This window comes from Hippocampus comes, unplaced genomic scaffold (genome assembly GCF_001891065.2).
Source record: "Hippocampus comes isolate QL1 unplaced genomic scaffold, H_comes_QL1_v1.1 scaffold387, whole genome shotgun sequence".
Classification (NCBI taxonomy): Eukaryota; Metazoa; Chordata; class Actinopteri; order Syngnathiformes; family Syngnathidae; genus Hippocampus; species Hippocampus comes.
Window position 1 is genome coordinate 389,765 of NW_017806161.1, and position 15,174 is coordinate 404,938.

At 41.3% G+C, this 15,174-nt stretch overlaps 1 protein-coding gene and 1 long non-coding RNA gene across 3 annotated transcripts; one reads left to right on the forward strand and one right to left on the reverse strand.

Moving 5' to 3' along the window:
- Positions 1-5,827: 5,827 nt before the first annotated feature.
- Positions 5,828-10,230, reverse strand: ncoa7a (nuclear receptor coactivator 7a). Of its 2 annotated transcripts, XM_019895693.1 has the most exons (7): positions 10,092-10,230; positions 9,006-9,174; positions 7,767-7,916; positions 7,474-7,626; positions 7,286-7,381; positions 7,120-7,193; positions 5,828-6,961 (listed from the first exon to the last, which is right to left on the reverse strand). In XM_019895693.1, exons 1-7 carry the CDS (start codon positions 10,115-10,117, stop codon positions 6,823-6,825), a joined length of 807 nt encoding a protein of 268 aa, XP_019751252.1. In that variant the 5' UTR covers positions 10,118-10,230; the 3' UTR covers positions 5,828-6,822. The 2 variants fall into 2 exon arrangements, with proteins under 2 accessions (XP_019751252.1, XP_019751253.1); XM_019895694.1 differs by lacking the exons at positions 9,006-9,174; positions 10,092-10,230 and adding an exon at positions 8,559-8,990.
- On the forward strand, positions 9,451-9,672 carry LOC109531407 (uncharacterized). The gene is made up of 2 exons (XR_002171171.1): positions 9,451-9,533; positions 9,581-9,672. It is a non-coding gene; the product is annotated as an uncharacterized LOC109531407 (long non-coding RNA).
- Positions 10,231-15,174: the final 4,944 nt, after the last annotated feature.

A 15,174-nucleotide genomic window follows, 5' to 3' on the forward strand; every position in this document is an offset into this window, starting at 1 on the left:
AAGTCAGGATACAATTCTCAGGAAACAGAAAAGGCGCTAATCCAATCACCGAACACGCACGGCCAGTCTCGACGTAAGGCCTTCTCGCTAGCCCTAGTATGCAGAGAGAACAAGTCAGGATACAGGAGTCTGAGACTCGTGATCTGATTGGCTATTGAAACTTGACTGTGCCCGTTCACTTACAGTGCACAGGGGCCTGCTCTGTTTAATCTGAAGGCCCCGAGCAAATGTAATTTACACACACACACACACACACACACACACACGCGCGCACGCACGCACACACACACGCACACACGCGCACTCACACACGCGAGAACGCCCCAGATATACAATGCCACGAGACGGCGCTAAATGCGAGCCTTTAAAAAGTGCCACTTCACGGCCGCTAAAGCCGAAAACAAACAGAAACTGTCAGAAATGTTGAAGACACAATGAATTGTATCGTCCTTCACCAGGTGTCCGCAAGATGTTCGGTTTATATAAGTGCAAATCCGTTTTATTTTTTTTTTTAACAGAGGGACAAATTAGTGGCACTGTGTACTTACGTGGAAGAACTACAAAAGCTGACAAAGACAAAAGTACCATATTTACTCAACTCGTTTACTTCAGTAAAACTAAGAAATAAACAACTCTGAAATGTTCGATCTATGCCTGAAGCGGGGGGGGGGGGTATTAGAAAATTGTATTTCATGACCGATTACATGCAATACCTGTTTTGATGGTGTGGCACAAAAATAGGAACCTTTCTCTTCACTTAATTTTTCAGACTCTTTCATTTAAACTTACCTACTGCTCCTACTGATAATGAAAAAAATGTCATGGGACATAACAGTTACACTGTTGTTGAGCTAGCTCGGTTCGACTTTTATCCTATCAAAACCATGTATTAACTGGAAAAAAAGCACAAAGTGTGAGTGTCTGAGTCTTCTTTTTTTTTAGGTTATAGGAAAAATATTTGAATGCCAGAACCTCATACATGTTAGGCACAAGACACAACACATCTATATAAGTGACAGCCCGTTTACCATTCACCACAAATCATTCTTGTTGCCAGCAATCTCAAGTGTGTTTGACTTTATTTAGGCTACCCCTATCCCTTTTTTAAAGGTTGTGTCATCTGTGCTCCTGATCATCTTTTACTTGGTAGTTTTAACTGTGTTTTGTATTTTCTATTTTTGTAAGTCAAAATCATTTTTACCTATGATACTGTTATTCTGGAATGGCCCGGATGCGATTTTTTGGGCATGATTAGTCACGTCCAATAAATGTAACTTTAAGCCTCATATATCGCCTTGATCACTCAGTGTTGTGCTCTCTCCGATAAATTGAAAATTTAACTTCAGAGTAAGGGATACCAGAACCATTGTGCTATGACAAACATAGTCCTCCAGACCCCTTGATAGCAGGTGAGGAGCCAGGTGTGAGCCCAATCGATCACCTGAGGGCATAGATCAACAAGTACAAACAAACAATACACTAGGCAACCACTTGGTGGACACCTCTCACCATTTGCTTGCTTCACCTGTTGTTCTGCCACTCCAACAACCTGGTTCAGTGAAAGGATGGGTTCTGGTTCCTTGACTTCAGGGTCGTAAATATGAGACAGGGCATCCGGTTTGACAATGCGAGACCCCGGCCGGTAAGAGAGTGAAAAGCAGAAACGATTAAAATAAAAAAACAAAAAAAAAAAACAATGACCACCTGACTTTGCTTGAGTTTAGTGTCCTGGCCTGTTTGATGTACTCAAGGTTTTTGTGATCTTCCCACACAATGAATGGAAGTTGTGCTCCCTCCAGCCAATGTCTCCATTCCTTTAAGGCAGTGCGTATCAATTATTTTCTGTTACACCACCCCAACACTCTCTGCCACAACGATAATTATCATTTGTCTATAAAATTGTTACAAGTACTGTACACTTCTGCATGACATTGTATCAATATTAACATTCAAGAAAACAGAAAGAAATATAGTTTGGCAGCCCGGTAGTCCAGCGGTTAGCACGTCTACTTCACAGTGCAGCTCCGGCCTCCCTGTGTGGAGTTTGCATGTTCTCCCCGGGCCTGCGTGGGTTTTCTCCGGGTACTCCGGTTTCCTCCCACATTCCAAAAACATACATGGCAGGCTAATTGAACTCGGTGTGAGTGTGAGCGCGAATGGTTGTTCGTCTCTGTGTGCCCTGCGATTGGCTGGCAACTGGTTCAGGGTGTCCCCCGCCTACTGCCCGAAGACAGCTGGGATAGGCTCCAGCACCCCCCGCGACCCTTGTGAGGATAAAGCGGTTCGGAAATTGAATGAATGAATGAATGAATATAGTTCAACTTACAGCAAAGAATAACTTTATTAACATTGTTAATCTGTAACAGAAAAGATTTTAAATGCATCAATTTGACTGGAAAAAAACATCCCTGTTTAAACATTTTTAACCAACTTGTTGTCCAACTTATTGCACCACTTTGAACCATTGCACCATTCTGAAAATTAAAATTAAATACATTCAAATTCAGTTCGGCAACACTAACTACAGAGCAGATTTTATAAAATACTTTAGTCTACAAAACAAAATTTAATAAAGCATATTTTTTATATAATAATGCTGATTTTTTTTCTGTCTTTTTTTTCAGGATTACAATGGGCACGTTTTGCAGTGCACAACTTTTTCAGCAGCTGATCAGTGTGACTGAGGTGAAATGTCTTGAAGGGGCGCCTTGATTTATTTGGCTTCATGCTGTCCGCTGCCAGCAGTCACCACCCTGGTCTTTCCTCGTCTCCCATTGTGGAAGTCACAGTGAAGCCAAGCGCTACATACGCTTCATCAAATTTCCTTGTCTTAACTTTTGGGTGACTTTCTTTTGTCTCATTATCTTCGTCTCTCTCGCCGCCTTTCTTTCCATCTTGTCTCTTGGTGGTTTGTTAATGCTCTTCATTTTGCCTGGTCGGTGAAAAAAACCCCAAAAAACCTACACCATAGAGCTAATATTCCCTTTGCACGCTCTGACAATGACGGCACCACTGTCAACTGCTGTAGTGGAGGTGCAATTATACTTCATTCTATTCTCTTTGGCAAAAAAGCATGTTCCCCAGAGTCACACCTGCACCCCCTGGCATCGCGCCCCACCATTTGAGAAGGACTGCTCTAAGGCCACCCTAACAGCCAGCAGCTCCCGGTTGCCCACATCATAGTTTCTCTCTGTGGGACTCAGGCAGCGAGACAAGAAGGTGCAGGGATGCATCTTGCCATCAATTTCAGACTGCTGAGACAGAATTGCACCAATTCCCCCATTAGATGCATCCACCTCAACCACAAATTGTCAGCATGTATCTGGCAGGGTGAGAATAGGTGCTGATGTGAAGCGACGCTTGACAGTTTGGAATGCCTCCTCTGTTTCTGGAGACCAATGGAAATGAACCTGAGGATAGGTCAGACCATGAAGAGGAGCAGGAATTTTGCTAAAATTCCAAACGAAGTGTCTGCAGAAGTAGTTTGCAATTTGTTGAATATATGAATATGTCATCAAGAAAAACATAGACAAACTGGTCCAGGAAGTCTCTGAGCACATCATTGATCATGGCCCGGAAGACCGCAGGAGCATTCGTTAGGCCAAAGGGCATGCCTCGGTATCCGTAGTGACCTGAAGCAGTATTCAATCTGGTCTTCACCTCATCTCCCTTTCTAATTCGGATGACATGATATGCATTTCGTAAATCCAGTTTAGTAAAAATGGTGGTCTGCTGGAGCTGTTCAAAGACAGATGACATTAGAGAGAGTGGATAGCGATTCTTTATCGTGATTTCATTGACAGGACTGTAGTCAATACATGGTGTTAAGGACCCATCATTCTTGCCTATAAAGAAGAATCCAGCTCCAGCAGGAGACGATGATGGCCAAATGAGTCCAGCCTTCAGCCAAGACTCAACGTAGTCCTTCATGGCCTGTCGTTTGGAGCCTGACACAGAGTACAGTTGCGCCTTGGGAATGGTGTGACTGAGGTGGTCTATGTGGTGGGAGTGATGCAGTCATCTCGTTACCTCTGCGTCCCGCGTCCTAGACGCATAATTTTCCCACGGGATGCACAGTTCCAAATAATGTGCGTTTTTGGGACGCAAGGAAATTTCTCAGTCAAAACAAAAAAAAAAACCTAAGGCAACGCAGTGTCGCAGTTCGACAATCGCCGCCATTGTTGTCTTAATCTCGCGTCAAATAATCTCGCGTGACGAGATTTCCGTTCTCGCGAAACGAGATTGACGACATCGGCCTTCAACCTCATGGAAAGTAGACGATTGCCAAGTTGTGTGACGTTAAAACAAGTGTTGCGAACAAGTGTTGCAAAAGTTTATTACGGAGATATCACAGAGGAAGCAGCTAAATTTGGATAGGTTTTTTTTTTTTTTTTTGCGATAATAAGTTGACTTTGAGAAAGCCTTGCATCATTGGAAGCAGAGTAAAGAGAGGAGAATTTATGAACTCAAAGACTGAACCATGGGATGAAATAAGAACCTATTTCTCGGCAAATCTTGCATACCTGAATTAATTAAATTTTTGCAGCATTTGTTGATAAGAAATAAACCTATTATCAATGTATATTGTTGTCATTTGTGTTATTATCATATGCATTGAATAAAAAGACCATTTCAGAATTTGAAAGTTGGGACTCTCGAAATGCATAATGGGACTCATACTTTTCTGATCAGCGAGTCCCTGGGACTCGCTGGGGGTAAACTGTAAAATTATCACTGGTTGGCAGGGTTCAAAGTAAAAAGATATATTTATTTGAGGATCAGCAACTGACAATACAAAATGGCAAGGTTGTGGAAACAAAGGAAAGACTAGTCAGATCTGTGGCAAGAAGCCGGAGTGCATGCACAAGGACGAAACACACAGGCACAGGACACACCGAGACAAAGACCATTTAAACACAAGGTAAGGGGCAATAGGTGGAAACAATCAAGGTGGGGCTGACAATCAGATATCAGACTGGCATAGGAGGAACGGTAAATGACATGAAAGGACAAGAGCCATTCTTTCAAAATAAAACAGGAAGTGACCAGACAAACACAAGCAACCCTCACCGCGGTGTGACAATTTATTCATATTTTATTTGTTTGAAATTTTTTGGACATACAACTACAGGTCTGAATGAACCTTCCTGGTTGCAATCCTGGAAATCCTTAAAACTGGCCCTTGCAGCGCGTTGGTGGTGTATTACTGTGATGCACAGTACGGGGATTTGAAACTTAAATACTGGAGCGAGCCACAACAAATAAATTGTTGGGATTGTATGATTGCCTTTTACGACTGAGCCAGTAGAGGACAACATATCTCTACTTTTGTTTCACAGTGAGTGACGTGGTCGGCCCTATAAAAGGGAAACGCCTTTTCTTTTCGCCCCTCTCCACCTGTTCAATAAAACACGCCAATACATGGCTGATGGGAACACCTCGCTCAACTTGTCATTCTTGGATGTTAGGCAGAAGGACGCCAATCTGCACGTGCTGTGAAGCAACTCTGCTAACATAAATGACAACAATGCTATTTTAAATATGGAGAAAATATGTGCACGTGCACCTAATATGTCATTTTTGAAAATACATTTTGACTAGCAATATTTTCATTGTTTTTGTGTTCAGGGAAAGTAGAATGGTGCAAAAAATGCAGTAGGGCCATTTGCCAGTGGTTCTTAATGAGGTCCAGACCTATTGTGTCATTAAAAAAAAAAAAAAAAAAAAAAATCTTAAAGTGATTCAAACCAACAGCATGAGCGTTGGACTACATTCTGGTATTTGTTTTACAGGTGGTGCATGTGTTATTTCGATAAAAAAATTGTGGTCCAAATAAATATGCTATTTTATTCAGTGTCAGTAGTAAAGACATTGCTTTGATAGTAGTTCCAAACAAAAACACTGGCAGTGCCAGCACCACCAGGGAATGTTAAAGAAAGAGAGAAACAAAGAAAAAGAAATAAAGAAAGAAATTGCCTATTTCTGTCTTATTTTTCTTAAATGCTAAAATGCAAAAAGACAATACATAAAAAAAATGTTTTGTCAACATTTTACCCATAGAAAAGTCACAGGAAAAACATTACAAAATACAGCAACTGTCGACAGTGCGATTCATTTCCAATTCAAATAGCGCACATCACAGATATTATATTGTCCTTAGAAAATTGAGAACTTGAATTTCGTTTGACCTTATAGGCCTTCACCAGCAACTGTGGTTCTTCAATCCAGATTGGCACTTATCTTCAAGTGATTCTCCGTGTGAAGTTAAAACAAAACCACTTTGAGGCACATCATCATTAAAGTGGTTTTACCACGTATCATTTCCCTTAAAGGGTATGCACTGTATATTAATGCTGGAAACAGCTCAGGTCCGCATACTGTAAACATAGTTTTAAGTTACATGCAAACATGCCTGTTCAACATACATACAAGTATGATTATTTCTCATTTCTTTTCATCCTAAAGGTGCTTTGTTTTCACAAAGTTTCTTACCCAACAGGTTTAGGAACTTTGAATTGTAATCCTCTCCAAAAAAACAGGAGGGCATGGAAGGCTTAAGGCTTAGTGTAGGTGTCTGATGGCAGGCAGTAGTTCAAGGCATCAGTGCCGCAAACCACAGGATTCTATGCAACCCATCGTCTTTTAGTCAGAATAACCTCAGACCGGAAACAGCAGCCTGAGAGGCATTATTACATCCCCTGCTCATTCAGTGCCACCCACTCACATTTAGCTACTGCTGCCCACATACAGTCCAGCGGTGTTGGTGGAAGCATCCACCCTGATCTTTCCAATTTATTTCCATTATTAGTCAGATGTTGTTGTTCAGTTCTGCACTGTCCAGACCTCAAGATCTTGAATGATGAAGTCTTTCTGTGTGGAGAGCGGTGCGTTGTGGAATGTGGGACATGAAAAACTGGATCCCCGGTACAGATCCGCATCTATCCAAAGGCCAAATTCTCCCCTATACAAGCAAATAAGCATTATCTGGTGAGACCAAACAATCAAGTCATATTTAGACATCTCACACATAGCCGTCAAATATAATTGTAATTGAGTCTTGTTTCTTCCATCGTGATGCTCTCCTACTTTTCACATAAATTCTGAGTAACTCCAACCTACCCTCCACCTCCAAGATGAAGAGACTCCAGGTTGCCGCTGACAAAGTAGGAATTCTCTCCAGTCCACTTATAAGCCTGGATGATTGGCAAATTGAAAGACATGGGACATTTGCACTTCCGGGCCATTCACTGCTTAAGTGTGGTCAAACGAATAATGGAGATTGTACCTGGAAGTCAGGGTTGAAGGTGAATAGAAATGTTTCTCCTGTTCCATAGCAATATTTGCTTACTCTAAACGGATCAGATGAAAAGGCTCCAAAAACCTGAAGCCAGAAAGACAGATTGAACATGGTGACATGTTTTCAATAGAAACTGTATATTCATCTTCTCCTTCTAGCACAGCCCAGATCCAAACCTTTTTCTGCATGTCTTTGACAACCAGCAGCACAGGACTGTCTAAACCTGCCATGTTTCTGTAGAGTGTCTTTAGGCTGCTCCCATGGACAGCGGTGCTGTAGACCAGTTGCCACCGATAGCCTTGTGTTCTTTCTGGCATGTGAGATGCAAGCTGTGAGGAAAAACAGGCCGTCAGTCACATCAGTGATGCTTGTTGTTAAGGCAGTTGTCAGGAAAAATACTCGTAATGGAGCCAGTTCAGTCATTTTCTCTTCTTGCGTCAGTTTAAAGTCTATGAAAGGCAACACTTACACTTAGTAGGTGTCTGTCGTCCAGAAGCTCGCTATAATCACTAAGGACAGGGAGAACATTCTTCACTTCCTCCTGGTACTCGGGTTCCTCTGTTTCAGAGTCTGAACTACACAGACTCAAACGGCGCTTTGGGTCTTTTCCGGTGATAATCTGGAACAGAGCAACAGGCAAAAAGGGATTTTAAGTCGATAGCACTGATTAAAATATGCTGTACTGTCATTGCTCGTTTGTTTTTTGATTGTCTTCAGTCATTCTTACAGTAGTTGCCACCACATCATAGCTGAAAAGTAAACATCTAAACCACGGGTGTCCAAGTCAAGGCCCGGGGGCCAGATATGGCCCGCCACATCATTTTATGTGGCCTGCGAAAGCAAATCAAGCATGTTAAGTTCCATGATGCTTGATAAAGTCTGAACCAAAATTTCTAATTGTCATATGTAATCCACAATAACAGTAATTATTCTTGACTTCTGATTTTAAAACTAGTTATCCATCAATTTGCTGTGCGCTGTGTATGTAATATGTGGAGGTGATTAAACATTTATACGGTTTCCCAAAATTCATAACGGCCCTCTAAGGGAAACCGTAACAACAATGTGGCCCGCGACAAAAATTAGTTTGACGCCCCTGAGCTAAACCATAACAGGTCATTCCAAATGAGATTTATACTTTACATGGTAAAATCAGTCATTAAAAAAAAAAAGTAAAATCGGTAAATCATCTCCCTTCCTCCTATCCCAAGAATAGGGTTTCATCCAAAACATAATCAAATTCAGCATAATGGTCCTTTACCTGAACGTAGGGCTCCATTTGGTCACTGGCAAAGTAAAACACCATGACATTGTCTGGTAATGCCTTCTTAGCTCCAGATTTCTTTGTCAGATGCTCTTCTTTGCTATGCCACATTTTATCAAACTGCCCTAACCCACCACGTGTGTGGTACTCGACTGGTGAGAAGCAAAAATGAGGGCTCCCAGTGCTGCCACACTACATGGTTTCTTTTTCCTGTAAACCAGGAAGAGGGGCGGTGTAATTTGTCGATGATGGGAAGTAGTCAGAGAAAGGATGTCCATATAAAGAGAGAGTGGGAGTTGCCACGGCTGGGACCAAGCCAACATTGCTGAAAGGTTCTCTAGCTGGACACATTTGGCGATTACAGGATGAACGCTGATTCTTTGGACCGCAATGAAACAAAACAAACATCAAGTAACATACCAACATGTTTGCAGAAACACTTACATCCCAATTTGTTGCTGCAGGATTGCTTAGCTGTTTACTTGAAGGCCCCTTGTTCTTCTTTCCTCCATGACACAGATTCTGAAAGTGGGGTTTGCTGTTCTTCTTATTGTTGCTGTTTGTGCACATATCTGGTGACCATTGTACAAAGAAGGTGTAGAGGTGGTCAACCCTAAACAGATAGAAGGACAGCGGGCCTGGTTACATAATAGAAAGAAAACAGAATGTTAAAAAAAAAAAAAAAAAAAAAGTACCAGCAGTTAATATATACACTTTCCAGCCACAGCATGAAGTACACTTGCACAGTGTAATGCCATTCAGAATGTTACTGTTACATGGCACTGCAGCATGGTAAGTATTTCTAATAGATTTCTCCTCTCATCAAGCGAAATAAGGTAATCTAAATATATGTAACATCTCCCCAACCATGATAATGACACATCATAGAGTCGTTAATACATTTCTGTAGTATTATCTTGATAAGTACAAGAGCTTTGGATTCGGCCATTTCATTGCATCTCATTAGCTTGTGTAGGGGTACCTAATATTGTGACCAGTGAATGCCTTCGTTCAAATAGCCATATGAAGTTTAGCTTAAATTGCAGATACTTTTCCTCATGAAAACTATCGCTTCAATATCCTATTAATTAGATATTACACATACGTTAAATAGATTGTACTACAGTGACCAAAGTTAAAATGTGAAAGTTACAATAGCAGTGTTGCCTCCAAGTATTGAATGAAAACTGCTTGTAGCAAAACTGAGATTATCTGTTCAGACATGCGTGTTTCAGAAAAATAAGGTACAACTTAAATATCTTGAGTATTAATCATACACATTTGAAGAAGCATTGCATCATTTCACAGCAGTCATACTTTGCTTGTGCAGTCATGAAAAAAAAGAGCTCTTTGGTTGATGCATGCACATGCAATCGTCATTCCATACAAACAATCTGCTCTGCAACTACCATGCGTTGACAAAAATATCTCCCTTCTTGTATGCACTTCCGGCACACACATGCAACCTGCAAGTATTAAGAATCCGTGAAAAAAATGTCTTCAGTGTCCTCAAATAGGCTCTTCACTTACTCCCCAACACTGTAGGCAACTCCCATGGTCGACTGGAAAAGTACAGCTGGTGGTGATGTGGAAAGGGGAGAGGGCAAAGGATGGTGTTTGGAGGCTCAATGCTGGAGCAGCATGTCCACACTGTGCCTGTGTGGGAGCTCCTGTTTTATACCATTGGACCGGTGCTGAGTTAAGCCCCTTTTGACCACAAGCCCTCCCTTTCTCTTTGAAAGCTCTACTTGTCCCGTTCTGCACAAGTATTTCGCAATGGGGGCTGGAAACATGTTAGCGATTAACTTGACGTGCTCCCTGTCCCTGTCCTTGTGTGTGGAGTTCAGTGAGTTAATGTGTCAAGGCTGTGACTCCGTGATTGTGTGGCATTTTAAAGCCAGAGTGTTGCGGATAAAGAGGAACCCCTCATAGTTTCTCCAGTGTATCTACATTTCAATGACTTAAAGCATGTACATATCAGAATTGACATCTATGCGTGTGCTAAGGACGACACAATTTAGTGTGAGGGGGCTGCAAGCACCCCCCCACACCAAGGAACGCCTTCCTCAGAAGCAACCTGACACCTCTCCACAAACACTCCCAATTTGCAACATTTCTTGTGTGTCTTTTACTCCGGCTTTTTGCATTTCTCGTGGGTCTTTAAATTCCGCTCTTTCCACACTCCCTGCCAAGACTTGGAACTAAGTGTTCCAGCCAAGTCAGAATGAGGTAATCCTGATAGACTGAGCATTTGTCAGTTTGTCTTTTGATTTATCTTTCTCCTTTTTGGTTTATTCTCTCAGACTCATGCATGTTCGCAATACGGAAACGTGCATTCATTCACTTGGGGATTGGTAGGAAAGACTTATTTCAAAAGTCGCACATAAAAGTCAAAAGTCACAAAAAACTCACAGTTTCGCACTAGATGCTTGTAATTTCACCATCAAATGAAAGTTCCGCTAATCACATAGGTGCAGTGTGTGAACAATGAAGGACACAAGGTTATATATTGTATGTCTTATGTATAAAAACAATAGCCCAAATTAACGGATTTCACTGACTGAAAAAAGGACATCCAGCACTTTGTAATTGATCCTCATCTGTTAAAAGAGTGAACACATCTGTTTCTCATTGGGTTTGTTTCTCGCTCTCTCTTTGCAGTCTCTCAGTTCTTTCTGTCCTACTTTCAGGCTGAAAAAGGTTGTAAAGGAAGCCTGGGGGGAAAAAAAAACCTGGCCTAGAGAAAATGATATATTGTTGGAGAAGACGAGAGGAAGGTTGCTGCGGTCTGCAGTAAGGCAGAGCTCAGATTCCTAGCCTGAAAGTTTTTTTTAACCTTATGTAAGTTTCAGGATTTTTTTTTTAAAGGGGGGCCTCAAAAAGGGGATGGGACTATGAGAGATACGTGTATTTGTTCACGTTCTATCTACTGCTAAAGTAAATACTAGTGTACAAAAGGTCAAACAATCCTGTTTCCACACCAGTTATTGGCAAACTGTTGACCAACGCTAAATTGCTTGTGATCAATTTGAGCCGTTTACATTTTGGTCGTTCCCACCATAGTTTCCTTAGCTAAAAATAATACTCATACCGACCTCTTTAATGCCACCAGATTTACACTTCACTTCTTAACAGCCCACTTTGCTTCAGTGAATCTACTGTGGTTTCAAGTAACCTGTATCTCTGTGTATGTGACAACCCGCATGTGCACATGCTCAAAACGTTGACATCAACAACTGTGTTCCTGTACAAAGTCACGAGTGAAAAGGTCAACAGGGATGTACGCCTGCCATTTCTCCAGTGTTCAAGCCTGTGATTTTACTACCGTGGCCCTGAAATGCAAAACAAAACAGCAAATCATTAAACACAACAGCAAATGGACAAACAATGAAAGACACCGTCATTTCCTCCCGGGGGAGGTGCGTCAATGGGGAAGATTATACTCATTGCTGTTTTTTTTTTTTTCATATGCTGTTGTGTGTAGTTATGTACTGTATTGTTTTTTTTTTAATATGTGCTTGTGTCTAGTCATCTGAAGTGTTTTCATTTGCTGTGTTTAGGTATTTGTTTTGGGTTTTTTTTTGGTATGCTCTGTAAATATTTGATGTGTTTTTTTCAAATTTGATGTATTTTTTACATTGTCTGTTGTGTTTGGTTATTTGTTATTATGCTTTTCAATGTGCTGTTTTTTTTTCCTGTTGTGTTTAGTTAAAGTTTATTCGTATGCCTTAAGAACATTTCTTTTGTCACTATTTGCTATTTTTGCAAAATTCTTCACACAAATAAGAAAGCCTTTCAGCAAAATGGCAAAATATCGTGGTTCACTCGCAGAAGCAAATAAATCCTACTTAACTTTTCAAACCTTTGTTGAAATGCTCTTTTTAATCAAATAATTGACACATTCCATCATATTAGTAAGCACACAATGCACCAACTACACACTGATGGGAAGAATGAAAAACACATCTGGCCTTTGATTTCTCTCTGATCAAGGTAGGCTATGGGGTCATATTTTTGTGATCATTCTGTATCCAAATTATCAAGTATTTTTATTCAAGTTGTTTACTGTGAACATCAAAACAAACACTAATCTGTGTTTTTCCATGTCAAAACACACAGCAACCCCACCCCTCCACCACCAGTGAAATCCTCAAGCAATTTAATTGTCATGAATGAAAGCGAGGGAATAAAATGTGGTCCACTGAGTGTCTTTCCTTTGTGTCATTCGATGGTTGATTACGTGGTCCGAGATTGCAGCTCTGATGTCATCAATAATTCTATTTCTTCCTCGTCTTTCTCTGTCACCTTTCTGAAAAAAATCCTACTCTAAACTTGAAGCATACTATTAAACGGCTGTCATGCTTGATAGATCTGTTTGTGTGTCTATTTCTAAAGTACATAGTACAGTAGTACAGTAAAAGCAAACAAACAAAAAGGTCACACTGACTCCATTTCCATGTAATGAATGTGTTACATACAAATGCATCTAACAAAATACATCCATCCATCCATTTTCCAAACTGCTTATCCTGTCTCGGGTTGCAGGTGTGCTGGAGCCTATCCCAGCTCTCTTTGGACAGTAGGCAGGGTACACTCTGAATTCGTCCCAGCCAATCACAGGCGTCCAACAAAATGGCTTCAGCAAAAATAGCTGTTGAATAGATCTCTGTGAAAAACATAGTGTCAGTCAAAATGTTTTTGGCAGCAGGTTTTGGTAGCAGTTCTTGAAGGGCTATTGTCTTCTCTCAAGTCCTCTCCCATGCTTGCAAATCATGCCGAACTCACGCACACAGTCAGACCGAAAACAATACTACACGTATGCCTGAGGGGCCAACACACATTAGTGAACGTAGACACTGGGGCATACGTGTTGGGATGCACACAGCCAACCCCCCCACACACACACGCACACACTTACACAAACTGATACCCCCAAGTTTTAAATGTTATTTGCCTCTGAAGGAATTCAAATTTTGAACCCTATCATGAAAAGACACTGCTCATCATTGATTTGTATCTTTCAATTAAGCATTCCAACCACACTACTATGCAGTATGCACAATGTCAAACAAAAACTACTCGCTGCCAGCATAGATCAATCGAAAGATTTATTTGACGGGTGTATGTATAGCAGTGGCGGATGCTGGTCTGTCAAGGAGGGGAAGCTCATTTTCGGGCTATATCATTAAATGTGTCCGTTTATTTATACGTGAATTCTACTCTCCGTTCCTTTACAAAACAATGATCTGTGACCCTGTCATACCAACAAGGCGTCTTTTCCAGGGTCTTAACTGGGGTGATATAAGTCATTCTGTGAACACAAGCAACTACAGTAAAACACACCAGAAATAAAAGATTAATCTGTCGCTAGTCGTTCTCAAGAGTGTCGCTAAAATGATTAGATGTCTCCAGTTCCACTCAGAACAGAATGAGAATTGAAAAATGCTCCCACGGATGCCTACACCAAAAGATCGGTGATTGGCTCATTTCACTGTCAATCAAAAAGAGATTCAGACTCAGACAGATCATCCAGTCATCATGCAGAAAAGCTGAGCGTCCGGGGCAGCTGATAAACGCCCCCTGTCCATAGACTCCCAGAGACGCTGAGCGTCTGATGGGCGGGACAAAACCAGCATTTATCCAATGACTCGTCTCATTTCAATGCATTGGGACAATGGGCTCTGAACTCTCTAGACGCCCAGCGTCCGCGCTGTAGACGCTCAGCGTCCGCACAGTTTAAAGCACAGTGAAGCTGCGGAAATGAATGAGAAGAGAGTCGCATCGTAACCAGTAATATTAAGAAGCTGATTCGGAACAAAAGTTGAGCGTGTTGTACTGCATATTTAGTCAATGACATGTACACACAATTGGAGGTACACACATATACGGTATTTGATCACTTATTTTGTGACATTTTAGGGGAAGCTGAGCTTCCCTTGTGGTCTTAGAGCAATCGCCTCTGGTGTATAGCGACTCAACTCAAATCCAAATTTCTCCAAAAATGGAAGCTTTGTTTTGCGGTAATTGGTATTTATGTGTTTTTAAGTGGGATAACTTGGTTACTTGACGATAACTTTGGAGCGTTTATCGGCCTGAATCTGAATTTACAGGCTGTAATTCAGTGTGGTGCAATCTTTTCTTACTGGTTCTGGGTTCATTCTTCCAACAAGGAATTGACTATCATCACATATCATTTGGGTGGATATTGATCTTAATAGTCGCTAATGGTGTAGTGGTACACATGCCGGACTTGTGTGCAGGCAGCCTGCGATCAGTTCCCACTCAGTGACAGTGTGAATGGTTGTTTGTCTCTATATGTGCCCTGCGACTTACTGGCAGACAGTTCAGGGTGTAGTCTGTCTTCTGCCCGAAGTCAGTTGGGACAGGCTCCAGCAATTCCCCACAACCCTGTTCAGGATAAGCAGCGTTGAAAATGGATGGTTGGATTAATCTCAATAATTTTCGAAAAAAGGATTTGAGGAACATTCATGTACATTTTAAAAACAGATGTGCAGAGTCAATATAAGATTGCATAGGTGCTTATAAAGAGACCATCTGGGCGCCATGTCACATTTTTCATTCAAAAACTCAATGTAGTTTTCATTTTTGTAAA